The sequence below is a fragment of the Rhinolophus sinicus genome, chromosome 3 (assembly GCF_057876585.1).
Source record: "Rhinolophus sinicus isolate RSI-liver-muscle chromosome 3, RSI-T2T, whole genome shotgun sequence".
In the NCBI taxonomy this organism is placed as follows: Eukaryota; Metazoa; Chordata; class Mammalia; order Chiroptera; family Rhinolophidae; genus Rhinolophus; species Rhinolophus sinicus.
The window spans coordinates 155980523-156002996 of NC_142503.1; the positions used below are offsets into that span (position 1 = coordinate 155980523).

Consider the following 22474-nt stretch of genomic DNA (forward strand, 5'->3'; position numbering starts at 1 on the left):
AATAGTCGGACAGTGGCTCTTTAAAGAACACCAGTACCACTAAAGATCAGTCCTCATAATATGTTTTCTTTGTATCCTGGTCATTCAGAAATTCTGGGTAGTTTTCTAACAGGGAAACTACTTTTTTCTTAGCTATATTAATAGAATTGTAGATTTGAAAAAGGCCCTTAGGTATGTCCAGACTACCGCCCCACCACACATAGAGGAATTCATTATGCAATTTGATTAACAGGCGATTATGCTTTTTCTGCTTACTACTTGCAATGATAAAAATATGCCTTCATTAATAAGCATTGTGGGCCATGGTTAGAAATCTCAGGTTATTAAATTTTTTTCCTGAGTTAAATACCTGTCTTTCTGTAACTTCTACCCACAGGTCCTGCTTCTACCCTCAGCATCAGAGAATAAATTTCTCTCTCCCACGTTACAATCATCATATATTTAAAGCTAACCAGCCTGTTTCCCTTCAGTATTCTCCTTTCTAAAGAACACCAGTTTATAAGACCGTTTTTCTTATGAAATGACTTCTTGTTCTTTGACTGTATACTCTTCTGGACATCCTTGCATTTAATGAATGAATATCTCACTTAAGATGTGGAACCTAGAAATAAGCACAGACCATTAGATGTTGTTTTCTCCAGCTCCCTTTTGAGAAGAAGCACAAATTATTTTTAATTAAAGTTTATTGGGGTGACGATTGTTAGTAAAGTTACATAAATTTCAGGTGTACAATTCTGTAATATGTCATCTGTACATATGGAAGCACAATTTAAAAAAAGTATTATGGCAATATTTCTTGCTTATTAGAAAAAACAAAACAAAACAATTTGCGATGACATATGGAATTGGGACAAGAGGAATTGAGGAAGTGTTTGTCCTTACTGGTGTTAAGGCTGAACTTTCTGAGGTTCTACATTATTATAATCACTGATTTTGCCTCATATCCTTTTTAGGAATGATTTTTTTAATATCTACATTGAGGTTACTCTTCATATTACAAAATTCAGTTGGTATGTGCATTTATAAGAATTAAATTTATGCTACACTGAACTGATTTTAGTGCTTCAGATAGTTTTTAACAAGGTGGATATATGTGTTCTTACATAACTGAAAATCGATTGCTTTTACGCATGACAAACAACTTGATTCAGTGTAAAACTCCTGACTGACAACCTTTTCTCTTGAAAATTCTGCATTTTTCATTCTCTTTTAACATTTGATATTGCAGAGCAGTCTGAGGTTGGCCTAATTTTTGTCCTTAAGGTAGGATTTCTTCCTATCTCCATATGACAAGTCAGCCAGTACAGTAGAAAACTGTCAGAATCTCTCAGTGAGTACTGACATTTTTATGTATTTCATATTCTTTCCTTTATATACACTTCCAGAATCTCCCTTCCATTACCATCCTGTTTTCAAGAGGAAGCTTTGTTTTATTTTTTAAGAGGACGGTCTTTTGAAAGTTTAATTGTTTTTCCAAGGGTAAACAAACATGAGGTTGTTTTAATGGTTAAATCATACACTGATGACAGTGCACCTCTGGAGGAAAGTGGGTGGCTAAGCCTTAGATGAATGTGGGTTATGCTGTAAGCCTAGCCACAATTGCAAAGATTGCAGACGTGATAGATTATGATGTTAGGAAGAACTTTGCTTTAATAACCTTCTGTAGTGCAAATTCAGTTGGCATTCCCTGTTCTAGAAATGCCCTCTGCCCCTCATAATAGAATTATTTTTCAGTACCATGTTTCACTGCATTATTCACTGTCTTACTTGCTGCTGTATTCCCAGAACCTAGTTTAATGCCTGGCACATAGTAGGCAATTAATACAATTTTTTTTGAATGAATGAACAGGTAACGTATTTCACTATTGTTTCATATACTATTGAGAATTCCAAACATTTTACTAAAAATTTCTTCAGAATTCTGGATCATTTTCAGAGGTATCATTTCTCTGACTCTTCAAGGATTTCGTTTTTCTTTACCTTATGGGTGGCATTTTTTCGTAGTTCCTGCATCATGTTCCCTGCCGCCACACACACACACACTTTTTGCTTATCTTTTTATGAAATAAGATTTATGTAGACTTGATGCCAACAGTGGTTGGTTGCTGTTGGCACTAAGCTCTCTTCTGGGGTAAAGGATGTATTTTCTTCTCAGATCTATAGCTAAATGGCAGATTAATGTGCGCTCCGTTCTGTCTCAAATCGTCGTTGCTATCAGGCATTCACTTGGTACAGCTCTGCTTTCCTACGATGACATCTTTTCTTGTAACGGCACCCTGGTCTTTTGATACTGTTGAGAAAGTAAGTGGAAAGTACAGTTTGTCTTGTTTCTGTTCTATCTGTAGGATTTACTTGTTAGGAATCTACTTTGTAGGATTCATTGTGCCACCAGTGGTTTGCTTTTTCTGCTCTGTTATCTTATGAGAGTTATTTTCTGAATGGATATAGGAAGATGGCGGGCAGGGCAGTGAGCAGGAACAGAACTCTTGGGTTTTGTCATAAAGTAATACCAGGATGGTGTATGTTGGCTGTTAGGTTTTTCTAGATGGTACACTCGCCCCAGGTCTCATGAGTCAGGAAACTGGAGGGGATATAAATTGCTTTTTTTAACCCCCCACCCTTTTTTTTTTTTCAGTCACTCTCTATTTCATGTGGTGAGGCCCTGCTATTTATAGAACCGTGCTATCAAGAATGTAGAGAGTTATCCAACATTCATTCTGGTGTTAGGTTTCTCAGTAGCAGTTTTTAGTAGTTCAGTTATTGACAGGGTAAAATATTTTCTGTGTGTGTGTGTGTGTCTTCATAGGTGTTTCAGTGGGAAGTGAAAAAGGCCACATTGAATTCTGCTGTTTGGGTGTAATTTGAAACCTAAAGTTTAATAAGGTTGATTTAACTGAATTTAAGCTGATTGGTTGAGGCCTTTCTGAGGATATCTCCTCTAGTTGCAGTTTTTGTCACCTATCCCAATGTATTTGTCCCAGTTCTTGTTTTTTTATTTGTATTTACACATAATTTGTATTTACCCATAATTAGACACCTACCCCCAAGAATAGAACAACAAAGAATGTTTATTATTTTTAGTGGGTACAGGCCCTGTTAGTAAAGGACTTTTAAAAGCCTTTGCTAGTCCATGTTCTGATAATTCAGGAAGCAGCAAGGAGAAATGGGGTGTGACTAAAGTTGTGCTAGAACCTGAATCTGATATGCCAGGGCCTGTATTGATTGAGGGAGGATTGCCAACTGGCAGTGGTAGAAATAAGTCTCTTGGTAATGGGAACCTAACTGTAGAGGATTTCTAGTTAAGATTTACCACAGAATCTCTGGGCAGTTAGATGGAGTGGGAATTACCATTTTCCTTGGTCCAATGTGACTTGGTCAGATATACAGTTGAACTTGTTTGTCTTGTCCATTGTGATGTGATAGGCCCCTGGAAAGGGTATGGTTTGTGTGGGAGTTTATTTCAGGCTGTCTCCTTGCCTGTATTGTTTCCTTTAACAGCTCTTGACCTTTTCTTTTTCCAGCAATGATGTTGTCCAGTGGGCATGTACTGACCAATGTGGCGGGTCTGAGAACGTAGCTGAAGCTGAAAATAGGAAAGCTGGGGGCAAGGAAGAGCCTTGAATCTTGAGGTGGGACGTTGACTCTAAGATGTCCTTGAGCAGTGGAGCCTCCGGAGGGAAAGGAGTGGATGCAAACCCGGTTGAGACATACGACAGTGGGGATGAATGGGACATCGGAGTAGGGAATCTCATCATTGACCTGGACGCCGATCTGGAAAAGGACCAGCAGAAACTGGAAATGTCAGGCTCAAAGGAGGTGGGGATACCGGCTCCCAATGCTGTGGCCACACTACCAGACAACATCAAGTTTGTGACCCCAGTGCCGGGTCCTCAAGGGAAGGAAGGCAAATCAAAATCCAAAAGGAATAAGAGTGGCAAAGACACTAGCAAACCCACCCCAGGGACTTCCCTGTTCACGCCAAATGACGGGGCAGCCGTCAAGAAAGAGGGGCAGGGCCGCTCAGGGGACGGTGCCAATGCAGGAAGCCTGGTTGCTGCTGTTGCTCCCAAGGGCTCTGAGAAGGCGGCTAAGGCGTCCCGCAGTGTAGCCGGCTCCAAAAAGGAGAAGGAGAACAGCTCGTCTAAGAGCAAGAAGGAGAGAAGCGAAGGAGTGGGGACTTGTGCAGAAAAAGATCCCGGGGTCCTTCAGCCAGTCCCCTTGGGAGCACGGGCTGGTCAGTATGATGGAAGCGCAGGGGTGGACGCAGGAGCTGGGGAGCCACTTGGGAGTATAGCTATTGAGCCGGGGGCAGCGCTCAACCCTTTGGGAGCTAAACCGGAGCCAGAGGAAGGGGAGAATGAGTGCCGCCCGCTAAAGAAAGTCAAGTCTGAAAAGGTAAGAGGGGGCCAGATCGGGCTGCCCACTGCCAGTCGGTACTGCCCTGGACTAACTGCCAAACGCTCTCTGCACTCGGTGGGGGGCTCGTTAATTTGTGGGTAACGACCAATTACCAGGTCAGAGCAAATGGTGACGATAATGCGGTTTTGTTTCAAATCGGGATTCCCCACAGATTCATTGACAGCAGGCCTGAACGTTTTGGAGGAGCATATTTGTTGTTGGGGGCCGCTACTTGTTCTTGTCCCGCCTCAGACACTTGCTGCTGGAGACGGGCAACAACCTTTATTTATGTGGTTGCCAGCTTGACTGGCATTTCATCCTCAGAGTCATTGATAAATAGGCTTTCGGTGGAGTGCTGTTCTTAATGGGATAAATTGGGTCTCTGGGGGGACAAAGGCGGTTAAGTAAGTTTCATGGCATGATGTCTGCCAGGTGTTCTGTTGGTGGTTACCAAAGAGCACAGGGCACAACTAAGGCAGGTGAACAAGGGGCCAGGGCGGACTGTACTATGAGCTACTTATTTAGCCAGGCCTTAGGAGTTACTGGTTATGAACGTTTCGTCTTGAAAAAGATTCTATGGCCACTAAAAGGAAAGTTCTTGGCCAGGTATCTCCCTCAACTATTGGGACTCAGAGTCTCCTGGTGGGTCCTAGATGCCGAACAGTGTAATGATATCATGCCTTCTGCTTGACTTGGAAGGACAGGGGCCTGTAGCCCCAGGAGGGGCTCCTCCTGTGCGAAGATGAGCTTAGTTCACGTCTCAGGAAATGGCGCTTGCGGGGCTGGAGCGGAGTAGCTATGAGTCTAGGTCAGCTCAGGCTGGCTTGAACTTCGGCAGCTTACAGTTTCCTGCAGAGCAGCTGGCCTGGTCATGAGCTGTTCATTGGCTCTTGGTTCTCTGCTCTGTGCTCTGCTCGCCCTGTGCTTTCAGCTGATCCCAGCAGATGCAGTATAAATTGATTTCTCTGTAGTTACATCAGCTGCAACAGGGAATACCTATTTCCATATGTAAGGGTTAATAAATAGAGGGTGGCTGTATTTGTTTGGGTGGCGGTGCCCTCTCCGTGCCTGGATTCCAGGGGTAGCTTCTGCTGTTTTTGCTGAAGATATTTTGGTCTTTGCGCATGGCACATCTGTAGCTCTTAGCAACATCTGGGCTTCCCTGGTAACAGGGCTGTGAATTTTCTTCCGCTAATAACACAGTGGTTCATTCCCTTTACCGGTGGCAGCTGCCAGAGAGGCTGCTGTGCTGAGGTGGCAGATGCTCAGTCCACCTCAGCAGAGTCAAGTTCCAGCTGCTGATGGGCTCCTGCCGTGCTGGCTGCACTTTCCCGTTTTCTCTGGGTGCAGATGGATAAGACTGTTTGAAAGAGGCCTGGGAGTACCAGCCGTTCCTGCTTCTGTTCCAGGCCCATTAGGCTGTTCCCTATATCTGGCTTCAGGAAACTCGTGCCCTCTATCCCTGTTCATCATCATCGTTCTTCCTGTGCTGAAAAGCGGCCACTTCTGAGAGTGGCCTTCATTTTGCTTTCAGTTTAGAACTCTTGCCTCATGTTGCAATCTTCTCCGCCCAGTGGTAGTCTATGGGGGAAAGGATTAATGATGCTTAGCTTCATGTTGGGTTTCATTCTAAATGTCCATCGTAGTCTCCAACAGAGAAGCAAATGGGACCTATTTTCTCTTATAGGTGCAGGTCCTGGTCGGGTGGCTGCCCTTCAGCTTATAATTGGGCTGAAAGATGCAGTCCATTCAGCTAAGAATACACCTTGGTGCCAGGGGAGTTTGCCCCTTAGTAATGTCGCTGTGTTATAAGCCTCGTCTCCCAAGGAGACTGAGAGTGGGGCAGTGGAATGAGAGCGAGAAGGGGGAGAGACTGTGTTTCAGTTTCTGGAAGAAAGATAAAATTGCTGGGAAGTACTTTTAGCAGCATTTGTTGTGCAGTTGGATGTTACTATCAGCCAGAACCTGTTCCTTTCCTTGTTCCCCCAACTCTTGAACAGTCTGGTGGTGGTGGGGGTACTTTTACATAAAGCCTTTGACCGTTGAAATAAATAATTATTTAAATAAATGTTTGGAAGTTGCTAGGAGGCGAAAACACTGCAGGGAGAGAGTGTTTCTAGAATGGGAGGAGGGAAAAGACTCAAGGGAAAAGAAGGCTGGGAATCTTGCAATGGAGCAGCTTTTGAGAAACGCAGACCCCAGGGTCTGGGGCATAATAGGTGCCCAGTGTTTAATGATTAGTATGATAGCTTATAAGCCAAGTCTTTAAAAACTTCTTTAAGATTTTCTCTCTGAGACATGGGCCTGCCTGTGGCTTAACTGGTTTGGAATGTTCCTTCCATGTGGGGACAACCAACAGAACCAAAACAGCAAAACAGATGTTTTTATATAATCTAGGAATTACATACTCTGAGCTGGGAACTGTCATGAAGAGGGAAAACTCATAATATTTGGAAAGTGTCATGACTGTATGACTAGTCTACTCCCCCCCCCCGCCCCCCCACCCCAGAAATAGGAGAGAAGACAAATGGAGTTTGCCGTGTAGGATAGAATTGTCACAAATCTACCACAAGTCTATGAGGGAGATTTGAGTATTTAAATTACCTCAGGACCTTCTCACTCATCAAGGTAGTTATCTTAGGCTATGGCTGAGGGAATTTTCTGTCAGCCAAGGATGTAGATTTCCCTTCATGGGATCCCACTTTTACTCCACCACACCTCTCCCTGGCAGGACTTACTATGCTGTTTCCCAGAGTTCTAGGAGAGATGGCTCTTAGCAACTGCTGCTGCCCTGAATTGTTGTTAAACACTCCGGCCTTATACTTCCTGCCAGCTGAAGAGATGGGGGTGTGGGGGTTGTTGAGGAATAAACAAGATGGAGCCTCATGGCTCCTGCCTGTTCTCTTCCTGGGGTTTGATTGATAGGTTGTTAAGTTAGGGATGGAAGGGGAGGTGGTAGTGGGGAGGAAAGGTGCCTGTCTGAATGTCCTGAGTTTAGTGCTTGCGTTGCCACTCTGACAGGCAAGAAAAAAAGAATTTACCAGCTACAGAAGGCAGTGATCTATCTGCTGACTCTATCATGCAGACAAAGCCAGGGCTTAACCTGGGAGTTTAAGGTGAGACTCTTTTTTCTTTTTTCAAATCACGTAAAGCAACCAGTAGACTCTAGTGGCTAAAGGATCTAGAAGCGTGCAACCAGAAGCTCCTGTCACCTCTTTAGCTGCTACTTTCGATCTTGCAAGGTAGGAACATTCTGCACTCACTTTCCCACATTTGTGTCTCAGCTTCTGTTGCTCTCAGAATGCTGTACGTGTGCACCACTTTCTCCATTGCTCCAGGATACAAAGAAAATTATAAAGTGTGCTCTTGGCCATTTTGCCTTCTGATCATGCTTGCTATCATATCCTGTATTCTAAGAGCATCTTCCCGTGCCCTTGGTTTTGTTTTCCTGCTGTAGTTCAGGCCTTCCAGCTCAATTCTCTTGTGTTGCAATCCCTCATTGCCCCACCAAGGTCAGGGCTCTTTTATTCCTTCTGATTCAAGGCTTTCTCTCTTAACACCTTCCTCCTTCACTAGCTGTTCTTTCTCAGCCAGTGAGGGCATAGCAGTCAGCCTTGCTTCCTTAAGCCAAATGCCCTCAAGCATTTTCCTTCATGGAAAAAATTTAAAAGAAGTTGATATTTATGTGGGACAGAGATGCATTCACTAAATACAGTGGAGCCTGAGCTTAATTTATTTTTTCTTCAGCAGCTCTGTTTTCCATCTGGGTGTTGTAATTCAAGGAGGGCCCAAAGAAAGATTATCTTGTCCAATCTCCTCATTTTCTGGAAGAGGAAACTAAGACCAGCGAGGTCATGTGACTTGCTGAGGCTCTCCCAGGTAGTCGGCAAAGCCAGACGCAGAAACCCGGTTTTTGGTTACCACATTCTTCTGTCATGTTGTTACTCCAGGATTCTTCAGTCTTGAACGGTTCTGAGGGATTCTGTTTTCCCACTTTAAAGCCTACCTCAGAAACACCGGATGTGGATGCCCACGTGCTCTCAAGACCTCTTTCATTTGTTTTTCATACTGATTTTAACGTTGTGGACACTCAGTAAAAGGATCTTTGAGTTTAGATTTCTTTGGTAAGGTGGTGATGTTTGCAAAGGATAACCATTTACATCTGGAGCTGAACATATCCTAGTATGTGTAAAAAGGGGAAAGTTGCTTTTAAACTGCTGCTTAGAACTTGACTTCTTGAAGGGGTGTGTGTGTGTGTGTGTTCTGGAATATTGCATTCAGTCAAATTTTCATTGTAATCATCCAGGCATTGCTAGTTCCATCTTTATTTGGAAGTTGCAGGTAAGCAGGGGGAAAAAACAGAACAAACCCTGCCCTTGGACTTGTCATTAATTGGCAGATTTTAAATGTATTGCGGATATTGTTTTGTAAAGAGATGGTAGCCTGTGGGAAACCATTGTTACCTTTCATTCATTCTGTGTATTGAGTGCATGTTAGATTCTAGGTGTTGTGTTTGTTGCTGGGTGTGCACTGGTGAATCAGTAGATAGTGTCTGCTCTTTGAGGAGCTTCCAGTTTACTCTGTAGAACAGAGTTTCTGAAAGTGTGGCCATAAAGCCATGTGCATCACATCAGCTGCGTGTCCAAAATGCAGATTCTTGGACAGTCCCCCACCTCTTCTAAATATATTTGAGGGGTTGGGCCCCAGAAATCTGCACTTCCAAAAGGTTTTCCAGATAATTGCTATAATCTTGAACATTTGAGAACCATTGTGAAGTTTCTTTATAAGGTGGGCATTGGGAACCATTTCTAACTTAAAACACCAGGCTTCTAAACTTAAATTTCACATCAACTCTTAATGTATAACTTAGTGGTTAAGAGTTAAACTCTGGAGCCAGACTACCTGGGTTTGTATCCCAGCTTTGCCGCCTATTAATTGAGCCATCTTGAGCAAGTTACTTAATTGTTCTACCTCAGTTTTCTCGTATGCAAAATGAGGAAAACAGTAGTTCCTAAGTAGGGTTGTTGCAGGATTAAATGAGTTAATCCATATAAAACACTTAGAATAGTGCTTGGCACTTGGGAAGCATTCGATAAATACCAGAAAAAAAGAAAAACATGATTTGGGTCCACCCTTGGCAATAATGGGCTGAATTAGAACAACATTCCAGCTCTACAGGCAGCCCAGTGTGAGAAGATAAACAGACTGGTTAAGACTTTCAGCACTGTTCAGAAGAAGTTCCAAATCTGGGCTGGGAAATTCGCATGCTTGGTGATGTGTTCTCAAGCCCCTGATATTATTTAGAGTAGGGTTTTTCTTTCGGGGAGGGAGGGGCAGAAATTGGCTTCAAAGGCTATTGAAGTGGCCTGTTGAATTTCAGATTTCATATGAATTGAGTTTCCTTTCTGGCCATATCCCTGGTGTGGGGCCGGGTATGTTGGATAGAGGTTCCTGTGGGTTTGCCAGCATGTGCAATCTCATGTATGCTGGAAGAGCACGAAATGCTTTTGTTTCTGCACAAGAGTGCATGGAAAATCTCAGTCCCCGTCCTTAATCTTCCTCCCCAGTGTGAACTTACATTTTTGCTATTTGGGTAAAAGAGCTTTTTTACCTGCAGAGCTCATCCAGGGAGGCAGCAGGGCTCGGGCTTTCAGGCTGGAGGTGGTAGTAGCATACACAGCTGAAATCCTGCCACTGCTGGCTGGCTGAGCCCTCCTCTCTGTGGTTTTCACTCTGCAAGCCATGCTTGAGTAACCCGCCTCCAGAGCTGCTGACAGGGCCGTGTTCAGAGGCCTTGGAAATTACACTGTTCATTTCCTTATCATCCCCTGACCTGCAGTGCAGAGCCTTCTGGTGCAGGAACAAGGCAGAAAAAAATCCAGACGGCTCCCAGCCAGCATGTGTCAAGGGCTACAAAGAAGGAAATTGGACTTGCTCACTTAAAAACCATGGGGTTAGGCTTTGATTTTTGGTTCCTGCCGAGAGTTATTTGTGTGTGCGCGCATGTTCTGTCTCTGTGTGGATGTATAGCATGAGTCTGTGCATGGCAGAGCCGTTGAGGAGGGACATCTGAAAGTCGAGAGCAGAGGGAAGATGGCTTTGCAGTTAATTTCTCAGCTGTGCCATTGGGATGGGCCTGGAAGGATTAGCAGCAGGAAGGTGCCAGGCCATATTAATATTTTAAAATATATTTCTCTCGGTGCCGTTTAGTCATGGTTGAGAGCACCCACCCAAGTAAGAAGCTGCCCTGGCTGGCTGAGGAGACATTTTAAACAAATCCTGTTTCCCTGAAGTCATTCATCCTAGATGACATTGACATAATCAATGTTTAAGAACTTGAGAAAGTGTAGACTTTGGGTCCATCTTGGATACGAGGAATAGCTCATTGGAAGATGCCAGATAGTGTGACAAAGGAGAAATGGACAAGAGGAATGGATAGCATTTTGAGATTTTGTGTTTACAGGGCAAAATTCTATTATCTTCAGAGCCCGTCCTTGCTTTTTTGAAGTATTACAAAACAATCTACTTCATTTTTGTTTCGGCGTTTCTCTTGCCCTAGGAGATCCAAAGGAAACACTTTTCAGGCTGAAGATGTAAAATGTGGATGGCAAGAGGTTCTTGAGCAGAGTTTACAATCATTCTGTCCTTGATTTTCCTTTTTCTGAATTTCCACTGCGTTGGTGACATTGGCACTTTTGTGAAGTGGGAAAAAAAGAAGTCTTTTCGCTTTCAGACTGGAGGTGTTTCTAAATCTTAAGTGCCTCTCTTGTTGGAAGTACTCTGTAGAGAAGTGTTTTTCTGTGAGGAGGTGACAGCGAAGGTGAGAGGGCGTTACTTCCTTTTACCTTCTCATAAAACACTGGCCCCTGGGCCAGCAGCATGACAGCATTTTCTGGGAACTGTTAGAAATTTGAATATCAGTCCCCACCCCAAGTCCCCACATCAGAAACTCTGGGGTGGAGGCCTACTGATTGGTGTTTTAACATTAGCTCTCCTATTGATCACGGTTCACACTGAAGTTTGAAGTCCACTATTGAACAGCAGCCTTCCCTCTTAATAGTGAAGATCAAATTCATCAAATCTTTTTTTTTTTTTTAAGATTTTATTGGGGAAGGGGAACAGGACTTTATTGGGGAACAGTGTGTACTTCCAGGATTTTTTCCAAGTCAAGTTGTTGTCCTTTGAGTCTTGGTTGTGGAGGGTGCAGCTCAGCTCCAGTCCAGTTGTCGTTGTTAGTTGCAGGGGGCACAGCCCACCATCCCCTGTGAGAGTCGAACCGGCAACCTTGTGGTTGAGAGGACGCGCTCCAACCAACTGAGCCATCCGGGAGGCAGCTCAGCGCAAGGTGCCATGTTCAATCTTTAGTTGCAAGGGGCAGAGCCCACCATCCCTTGCAGGAGTTGAGGAATTGAACTGGCAACCTTGTGGTTGAGAGGATGCACTCCAACCAACTGAGCCATCTGGGAGCTCAGCGGCAGCTCAGCTCAAGGTGCCGTGTTCAAGCGTAGTTGCAGGGGGCGCAGCCCACCATCCCTTGCAGGACTGGAGGAGTTGAACCGGCAACCTTGTGGTTGAGAGCCCACTGGCCCATGTGGGAATCAAACTGGCAGCCTTCGGCGTTAGGAGCACGGAGCTCCAACCGCCTGAGCTACCGGGCCGGCCACTCATCAAATCTTTAAAGGATAAAAAAAAACTATGGACAGTCAGTATGATTTTTTTTTTTCTCCTGAGTGATGTTCAGATACATCTTTGCTTTTTGTGAACAACCTGACAGGAACCTAAAATGGGAAGGAATACCTAAGGGTTTCGGACTTTGAGAGCAGAAGAGATATTCAAATTATTTAACTTTTCTAAGACTTTTTTTCCTCATATAAAATGTGGAAGTGAATAATAGTACTGACCTCATAGGGTTAATGTGAGGATTAGATGAGATAAAGAAGCACTCAGCATAGGGCCTTTATATACTGTGTTCTCCCGAAAATAACACTGGGTCTTCTATCAATTTTTGCTCCAAAAGGCGCATTAGGGCTTATGTTCAGGGGATGTCATCAGGATGAAAAATCATGCTAGGGCTTATTTTCCGGTAAGGTCTTATTTTCGGGGAAACACGGTAGTAAAGGCTCAATAAATGTTAGCTGGTGCTGATATTTATGTTATTAGCTATGAGGGTGAGGTCATTGTGAAGTTAAGGACAAAGGATATACTTAGAAACTTTGAAGAGTTAAGCCCCTGAAGGTTTTGGAAAATAATGAATTTATGATAACTAATATTCTCCCTCCTGCCGATTTCCAGGAAGGCTTGAGGAAAGATTGATTCGGAGCATTTGGAGCTGCATTGGGGTTTGGGGTTGCGTTGTTTGATTGATTGGTTAGTTTGGGAGGGTTTGTTGGACTCCTTTTGGCATAGGGCTGATCTTAAGTTGAAGAACCACGGCTCTGTGATTATTTTAGTTTAGAAAGTTCTTTTTCCTCTGTTAATCCTTGACAAGTGCAGACTTTTAGCCTTTGAAGGGATTAGAATTCCTACAGGTAGCTGAACAGTCTGGAGAAAAATGAGGATTGAGATACTTCTTTTTGTGAATTTGTCACTAGCTGCAGGAAATAAAAAGACAGTTCTTAGATTTTTGGAGGTGTTGTTTTCAACTTGAAATGTCCATTGGGAGAGTACAATTTGACTGTGTGCCTGAAAAATACTCTACCTGCTTTTTAAATTTGAGACCACTGGGTTCCAGCCCTAGTTATAAATACTAGATTGTGTTTAGATGAACCAGACCTGGCCATTAAATCCTTCCTTGGCCTCTTTTTTTTTTTAATGAGGTATAATTGACATAACATTATGATAGTTTCAGGTGTACAACACAGTGATTTGATATTTGTATACATTGCAAAGTGATCACCTCAATAAGGCTGTCACCATACATAGTTAAAGAAAATAGTGAAAAAAATTTTTTTTCTTGTGATGAGAACTTTCAAGATCCACTCTTGTAGCTACTTTCAAATATGCAATACAGTGTTATTAACTATAGACACTATGCTATATGTTGATCCCCAGGACTTACTCATTTTCTAACTGGAATTTTGTACTTTCAGCCCCCCACCCCCCACCTTCACCAACCCCCTGCCTCAGGCAACCACCAGTCCTTTCTCTGTGTCCACGAGCTTGGTTTGTTTGTGTGTGTCTTTGTTTGCTTGCTTGTTTGCCTTAGACTGCACATATAAGTGAGATAAGGTATTTATCTTCTCCTGTCTGACTTATTTCACTTAGCATAATGCCCTCAAGGTCCATCCATGCTATTGCAAATGGCAAGGTTTCATTCTTTTCTTATGGCTGAATAATATTCACATATATGTATGTATGCCACATTTTTTTTAAATCCATTTATGTATCCATTTATCCACCAGGAAACATTTAGGTTATTTCCATATCTTGGCTATTGTAAATAATGCTGCAGTGAACATGGGGGTGCATATATCTTTTCGAATTAGTGTTTTCATTTTCTTTGGATAAATATCTGAAGTGGAGTTGCTGGATCATTTGGTAGTTCTGTTTTTAATTTTTTGAAGAAACTCCACACTGTTTTCCATAGTGGCTGCACCAATTTACAGTCCCACCAACAGTGCATAAGTGTTCCCTTTTCTCCACATCCTTGCCAACACTTGTTATTTCTTGTCTTTTTGATAATGTCCTTTCTAACTGGTATGAGGTGATATCTCATTGTGGCTTTGATTTGCGTTTCCCTGATGATTAGTGATGCTGAAGCGTCTTTTCATGTACCCGTTGGCCACCTGTACGCCTTCTCTTGGCCTCTGTTTTTGTTTAGTAATGGGTTCTCTTCATTGTAAAACATTTTTTTATAAATTGGTACCCAGCTTAGAGTTGATATTTCCTATCTGATATGTTTCTTCAGATGTTAAGTACTTAGCTCTGTACTGAATCAAACCTTATGAAAGGCAGAGAGTATTGTAGAAAGTTGAATACATTCATCATACACCAAGCAAAATAGCATGAAGTTAGAGAAATTACCATTCAGGCTGAAGAGTCTATTTATTGGTGCTAGGGCTTCTCAACTGGAGGTGCATGTCAGAATTACTTCTGGAGCTTTTACAAATTAAAAGTGCCCTAGTGAAGTAAAATCTTTAGTGCTGGGGACACCAAGCGTGTTTATATTTTTTAAAAACTTCAACAGGTGCTTTGTATGTACCTCTTGGTTGAAAACCACTACTGTTGTGAAAAGGACTTCAGCTGCGCTCTCTGGCCGCTGGGAATCCCTGTTACTCCCTCCGCCAGCGGAACTCTTGGTCAGCCTTGCTCTGTGCCATTTCCAGATGGAGCGACGCAGTGCCCGTCAGGGGTCACAGCAGCTCGGGCTTCTCCTCCAGCTCTCCTTCCTCATTGCTCACTCATGTTGGGGTCAGTCCTTTAGGAAAACAGCTGTAATGAATCTGACTTCTTATCCTCTGAATCAGGAGAATTCATTATTGAATTTCTTGACAGTATAGCCTGTAAAGTAGAGCATCCGTATCAGCATTACTGATTACATTTTGAGTTGTTGTTCCAGAATTTTTAAGGCAAATTTGAGCAAAATTCTTGACTAGATGCATTTGCATGTATAGGCAACTTTTTTTTTTGTGATTATTTTTTTCTATGTAAATCAGAAGGGTTTAGATAATCTAAATGTACTGCTAATCCAAAAGCAGTTTCTTTTCTCGTTGATTTGTAAATATATTTCTGTGTTTATGTTGGACAATAGGTGTTCTTAATTTTCTGGAAACCTGTGATACCGCAAAATAAAATAATGCAACTTTCCAGTAAAGACCTTATTCCTGAGCCTGCTTCTGGACACATTCAAATGAAACATGCTGTTTTAAGAAGAAAGAGCCTCACCTCACAGAAATAGAAGTCCCCTAAGTTCTTTGCTTTTTTTGGTATAAACACATATTATTTCTTTGAAGTCAAAAAGAGAATTAAATGTTTTTGAGTATAAAGTATTTCCCTGCTGGACTTTTAGTCTCGTACGTAAGGAAGAGTAATTAGAATGCTTGTTTTATCAGAGATGAACACATACTTGAATATGCTGCAAACTCATCATTAAAAACACTGGGGAATATCACATTTTGGCCAAAATTATAATTACATGGCCTTAAGTTTTTATAATAAAATTTAAAATATGTTTTTTAGTACTGGTACATGTATTACCTATGCTCTTGTAATTTGCATAAATCTGTACTTTCGTCGGATCTTTTTAGCTTTTAGAGTATTTCAGATGCGTATTCCACTGAATAGGAGGAGAAAAAATTGGCAAATGTGGGGAAGACATCATACAAGTAACTACACATTTATATACACCATGTTAGACTAGGTCTTAGTTCCATCAGTATGCAGATTTCCTAAACATCTGGTAGAGTGTCTGTTTTAGATAAAATATGCCATAAGGCATTTTTCATTTTGATTATACATATGTGCTTGGATTGAAAATGTGGGGACTTGAAATCAAACAGGCTGACTGCTTATTAGAATTTCAGAAAGAGGCTGAGAAATTCTTTCATTTTTGTTTGTCCTTTCCCTTCTTTTACAAGGATCAGGTTCTAAAGTTAGGGTACAAAGCACTCAGTAAGAAAGTACCCTGAAAGTCACTCAGGACGATGCCATGCTGGAGGTTGACATACTGGCTTCGTAAATTCAACACAGTGTTTTTCTCCAGCTTTGAAACAAACCGTTATTTCTTCAATGGCGGTCTCATGTAAAAGCTGGCTTGTGTTTAACAACTATATTGATAATAAATGTGTATTTGTAAATACTAGAATTACCCTAACCCTAGCGAAATGCTTACACTATGAGAAGCACGTGGAAATGGAAACCAGGTAAGTGAATACCAGTTGGTCTCCCATCTGTGGCTCCCTCCAGAGCGTATACTCAATGAGTAAGAGGAACTGTGAGGCCCAAACCATTCAAGTTGTTCTTTTTTTTTTTTGCCACCCACATATTGTTGATTTGATTATGTTAAATGTATACGTCCGGTTATCTGTTTGGTGTATTTTCTGACAGTAGAGGAAATCACGGGGTCCAGATTCTCTCTGTAGTGGAAATTTACAGGTCCGTGGATTAAATCCAGTTTAGATTATTCTTTTGTAGCATTTATTTTTCAATTCTAACTTTCATGACCCCTCACAATACCCACAGATTCCTTTTCATTAGGTTCCCCTGGTCACTGAAGAAATAAGGTCGTTTCTGTAATAACCACAGGTCTTACCCTGAGTCAAACAAGAACCGCCCTGTAGGCAAACTGAAGAACAGAGCTGTTCTCTTACCGGCATAAGTGTTCGGAACCACTCTCTTTTTTAGGCCTAGTGCCTTTGGTAACTTCTTTGAGCTACTCTTCACTTTTCTATCCTTTTCTGACTTTCAGCTAGAATCTAAACCATGCTTTTAAAAAGTCCTATTGTTGTTTTATTTTTTATCTCTGAGACTCACTTTTACATTTATTATTGGTCCTGTCTTAACCAGATGGGATTAGATTTAGTCATGCAGATTTAGAGAGGACTTTCCCCTCCTCCCCAATTGAAAACAACCACGGAAAAGTAGTCGTGGCCGGTGTTCTATGGGCGTTGATCGCAGTCTGGGCACAGCGTTGGTTGTATCGAGAAAACCACTGTACTATTGACAGTGAGGTTTGACCCATTTTAAATTGCTATTAGCTGCTGCTTAGAGATGCCACTGCGGTGAAGAGTACGTACTTGTGTACCTTATTGGAAGGTTTGGTGCCAGTGCTATGCTGTTAGCTGTGTGCTGGTGGCAGCTCTTGTATAGAACCTGCAACTGCCCTATAGGACTGGAGAGACGAAGTTTTCACATTGAAGAGCTAAGTAAAAGTGATTCTGGGTGTAGGCCAACGCATCACCGAGGAAGAAGAAAAGTACAGTTTGCCGCTCCCTGGGAAGCAGTTTGGCCAGGGCAAAGTTCCCAGAAATGGAAATTCTAAGCTTATTGATTTGGGAAGCTCTGGATTTCTGCCCCTAAGCCTTTGTGAAATGGAGATTCTTTTCAAAGGTGGGGAAGGGATTGGGATAAGGTAGCTTAAAGACTTAAAATAAGGTCCCTTTCAAAACCTCTAATGAACCCTTTAGAATTAAGCAGGTAGGTGACCTCAAATATCACACACACAGGAAAAGATTAGCTGTTGTTTAGAAGCCAAGTTAGGGCTGTCCCTAGCTTCTGCCAGATTAGTGACCCGAAGTGGCATTCAGAGCAAAGTCTGGGAAGATAGTTGGAAAATAATATGTATCCCAATGACATTTTCATATCTGACTAAAATTTTCAGATGTTTCCATTTGTTTATATCCCCTAGTCACAGTTCATCCTTCATTTCATCTCTAATAACCAAAAGCAGGAAAAAAGAGCCAGGCAAATCGCACTTTAATCCTTCCCATTCCTTTGCCCCCATAGCGCTTTGGTACTGGCGAAACCTTGTTGAAATGAACCGGGAGCAGTGGGGAAAGAGTCTTGAATATAAACTTTGATGGTTTGTTTTTATTTTTAACAACACTACCCAAATTTTAGCACTTTCCCTACTACCTGTTTACTTGCTCTAGGCAAGAAAAACAGCAAATGACTGGTTTATCACCCTTTGGGGCTAGTTTGGACCAGGAATTGGAGATTAGGGTAATTTAGGAGTTGATAGCAAGAGTTGATGTCTTTCCGTCTAAGTAATACCTCCCAAGAAAGAAACAATAAGTATTTTTAAAGGAAACGTAGATTTTAGTGTGGTGCTCTAGTGAAAATGATCTTTTCTTAAATGTTTTTATTTTGATCTTAGGGATGGTTCCTTATCGTTGCATTTATCCTGCTTATATGTTTGTGTATCTTTCAGAACCATCTCCAGAGTTCTTCGTGCAGGCTACTGAATAATAAGTCCAATGGGGCATACAGTCTAGTAGGAGAGACAGAATGGAATCAAATAACCTCATGCATAGCAGGGTGGGGGTCTGAGAAAATATCCGTGAAGAAGTTTGAGGAAATACCTTAAAGGATGAATAGTAGTTAATTTGGAGGAGAGAGTAAATGAGTGAATAGCCAAGTGACATGTCCCTTAAGGTCTGGGGGTCATAAGACAACTGGAAATCTAAAGATTTAAGAGTTACTAATGTGAACAGATAAATTGACGCCATAGAAGTGTGTGAACTTACCCAGGGAGAAGGTATCTATTGAATGAAGTAAAAAGAAGGGAGCCCAGGATTGATTCCCGAGGAACACCAAGAAGATAGCTAACTTAGATGGCATATTAGGAAGTACTTCCCTGTGTAATGGAGCGCATACAAAACTACAACTGGAAACACATGTCTACAAAACCATTTAAAAATCCTCTGAAAGAGCTTATAGAACGTGCTTGGTTCTGTAGTTAGATTTGGTTTACTGGATCGAGTCATGCCTTAAGGAAGCTTCTTTCCCATGCTACTAATGAAAGAGTGATCTTTGCTTTTCACTTCCATCACTTCCTGTATTTTTCCTGCTTTTCACTGCCTCTTCCAAAACATTCTCAACTTCCATAATGGAATTAAAACGAAAGCATAGACTGTGATTAGACCTGTGTTTGAATCCCAGCACTGCCATTTAGTTGTGAAATCTTGCAAATTACCTACCTCTCTGCATCTCATTTTCCTTTTAGTGTGGATTAAAAGTACACTGTAAGTGCATGGTATATGGTGATTTAGTAGTTGTAAATCAGCAACAAATGTTTGTTGTTTTCTTTTCTCTTCTTTGCAGCTTCTCCTGTTTTCTGAGGTAGGTGAGTTTTTTTCATCTGTGATCTGTCTGTCCTACCTCCTCATGGCATCTTGTAACAGCAGCTTCTCTGCTAGGGCGAAAGAGTTTCGCATTTCAGTCCTTTCTGGAGAGGAGGGTTTCTCGGTTGTTATAATCCAGGGTGTTTTTAAACAGTAGCACCATTGGCATTTGGGGCGAGGTAATTCTTTGTTGTGGGCTGTATTGCAGGATGTTTAGCAGCATCTTGCCTGTATCCATTAGATGCCAGGAGCATTCCACCCAAGTTCAGACAACCCAAAATGTCTCCTGAGATTTCCAGAGTCCCCAAGAGGTCAAAATCTCCGTTTGAGAATCATTTGCCAAAAAGCTGTTTCTTGATGTGGGTGTTACTTACACAGCTGGGTATGTTTATGAAAATGCAGACTTGTACGTATATGACACACACAGTTTTCTGTTGTGAATGTTTTGTTTCCACAAAATCTTTTTAAAAATCCTTTTTTCACTGAAGGCGGGCGAGAACCAAGCTCTTACCTATAACTATGTCTAAGTTTGTCTAGGTTTTCATTCTTCTCCCTCAATTCCTAAAAGGTAAGGTGGAATTAAGGGGAGGAAGGGTCCATGGTAGGATGGAAAGGCCGTAGTAAGAAATAGTCTGAAAACCTGGCTTCCAAATGTCTCTTTTCAACTCCTGGCCAACAGGGTGTGGAATTCAACCTAGGGAAATTTCTATTACAACATTTTAGAAATAAACTCTGGGCACATGACAGAGTTGAATCGTCAGCCAACTAGGTATCTTCCTTCCCACCCTCTGTGCTTTGTTCTGTGACAGCAAAGGAGAGGAGCGTCTGACTGGGGCTGCTTCGTGACCCCTTTCTTGAAGTCCCCTGAAGTTACTTTGGAAAGTGTTTGCTTTTACCTTTCACATAAAATCTTGAGTGTTTTCCTGTGGGTAGAATGTCCTTTCATATTGCATGACGTGGACTGCTCCCCGAGAATGTAGCCCCCAGAGAATTCCGTGGGGAGGATCCAAGCTGGAAGCAAGAGGTTCAGTAACCCACCTCAGTGTCCTGAGAGGGGTCCGGGGAAAGATCCTGTTTTGAAGTTTGAAAGATCCTTTAAAGAGAGGGCAGGCCTTGGGCCAAGCAGCCTTTGAGGTGGTAACCAGCTCATAAACGAGAACTGGCATGTGCCAACAGAGCCTCTGAACCTGGCTCCAGAGTTGGCTGAGGGGAGTCATGTGTGGAAGGCTCTGTAAGTGGAATGATTGTTCTTGGCTTTCCCCGTTAGTGTGGCTGGAAACGGCGCAGGGAGGGAGCTTGGACCTGGTCTTTGAGGCCTGGGCATTGCCCTGAGAGGAAGCGTTTTTTTTTCCCCCTTCCTTTTCTTGTTTTATTCCCCTCCCACCCCACCCCACCCCCTTAGTATTAACATTTCAAGGTACAGGAAATGGTTGGATATGGAGTGTTTTACAACTCTTCTAGGGCAGCATTCATATTCTGGTCTGCCAAAATGAAAGCCAGAAGGGTTTTAACTAGGTAGAATCCAGGCTCATAACTTTTACGGCAGTGCCCTAAGCAGGTACCCTCGGTTTATTTGAAAGTGTTTTAAGTTTTACCAAAATCCTGTCCTTGCCAGAGTGGTTTGTAAAAGAGGGGAGACAACCATGGTGGCTAACCAAGGAGACCAGCAAGATGTGAGGTTGGCAGCGTGCGAGCCAGCTGAGGACAAAAGCAGAGCATTGGTGTGGGAAGGGGGTGCAACTATGCCTTGGACCTCTGCCCCCTTATTTTTCTTTACCTGCCCTGGCTGCTTCCAGAGCTTGCTCAATAGAGTGGGGGACAGGGGGTTGTCTCTTAATCCCGATATAGGAGTACCAAACTTCAGATGTGTTATCTAAGCTCTGAGCCTCTGGCACTTGGCTGAAGCACTTGCTGAGGCATCTGGTGACAGTAGACAAAAGCCTAGTTTGTCAGAGAGAAGATTGGGGCAAAGTACAAGCATTGTTATCTGTGATGCCCTCGGGGCAAGCTGGCTGCTTGGCAAATGGGAATGTCTTGACCTTGTGATTACGTAACCTGCCCACTTGTCTTCTCTTTCTTTTAGATTATTTTCTACTAGTGAAGTTTCAGCATGCAAGTGTTGAAACCTACTATTAATGCTTTTTTTTTAAAAAATGTATAAATATCATAAAAGTAATAAGTGCTTTATTACAAAGATTTGGAAAATGCAGAATGGTAAAAGGAAGAACAGAAAAATCATTTAATTCTACCACATTCATTTTCTTAACAGATAATTTATTTAATGTTGTTGAATTGGCTGAGATTATTGGTTCAGGACTGGCTTAGACACGATCTATATATACCTCATGAATCTTAACCCTGTTCCCTTAAGGATTTTTAATTTACCCATTTGAGAATTGACCCGGTCTGGCCCTGCTTGGCTAGATTTTATTACGTTTGATGAAATTTCACCCTGGAATATGAAACTCTATCTTCTATGTTTAAGGGTTTTGTGTGTGTGTGTGTGTGTGTGTGTGTGTGTGTTTAAATGTGTTTTTCTAGGACCCATCAGCTCCAAGTCAAGTAGTTGTTTCAATCTAGTTGTGGAGGGCGCAGCTCACAGTGGCCCATGTGGGGATCGAACTGGCAGCCTTGTTGTTAAGAGCACCGCGCTCTAACCATCTGAGCTAACTGGCGGCCCCTTTATAACTTGTCTCAAGCCACGTTTTTATCTTCATCTGTGATTGTCTTTAGAAGTCTGGGTGTTTGTTTTTTAAATTAGTGATGATGAATGAATGTGTAGGGGGGAATGGTTTTGCTATTTTTAAATGCTAAACGTTGACCTGCTTTCCTCTTTTTGGAAAGAGGTATCTGTGGTGTCAACATAATTTGCTTTCATTGATGAACTTGGTCAAAAGTCTTAGAAGACTTCTTGTTGTAGAAAAATATAAGGGCTATCTTTCATGGAATCTTGAGACAAATCAAAGGACTTTTTCTTTTCATTTAGAGTAACATTTTAGTTAAGACAACTGCATAGAAACAAATCTTTTTCTGTATAATTTTGTATCTGATTTACCTGGACTAGTCTGGAGCTTCAGTTTATTAGATGTTTACATAGCTGTTTAGGTTTTCGTTTAACTACTAGAGGTTTGTGATAAAGAAAATGGAACTCTTGGTCTAGTCGGGAAATGTATTTTGGACTTATTTATTGTTCCTCCTTAATGTTTTAATGTTAAAACGAGGCAGAGGCTACACGAGACTGGGATCTCAAAGTGCTCTTTCACATGGCAATAGCAGGTGTAGCCATTCCCCAGAGA

The 22474-nt window shown here is 42.1% G+C and overlaps 1 protein-coding gene across 4 annotated transcripts in view; it reads left to right on the forward strand.

Moving 5' to 3' along the window:
• The window catches only part of ZNF609 (zinc finger protein 609), a 184609-nt gene that overhangs the window by 20883 nt on the left and 141252 nt on the right, over positions 1-22474 (forward strand). For 3 of the 4 annotated variants that reach the window (XM_074327572.2, XM_074327574.2, XM_074327573.2), the window contains exon 2: positions 3522-4395. The exons of the other annotated variant lie outside the window; for it this stretch is intronic. In XM_074327572.2, coding sequence (XP_074183673.1) covers positions 3649-4395 — 747 coding nt within the window. In that variant the 5' untranslated portion in view covers positions 3522-3648. The remainder of the gene's footprint in view (positions 1-3521; positions 4396-22474) is intronic. 4 annotated transcript variants of the gene reach the window in all.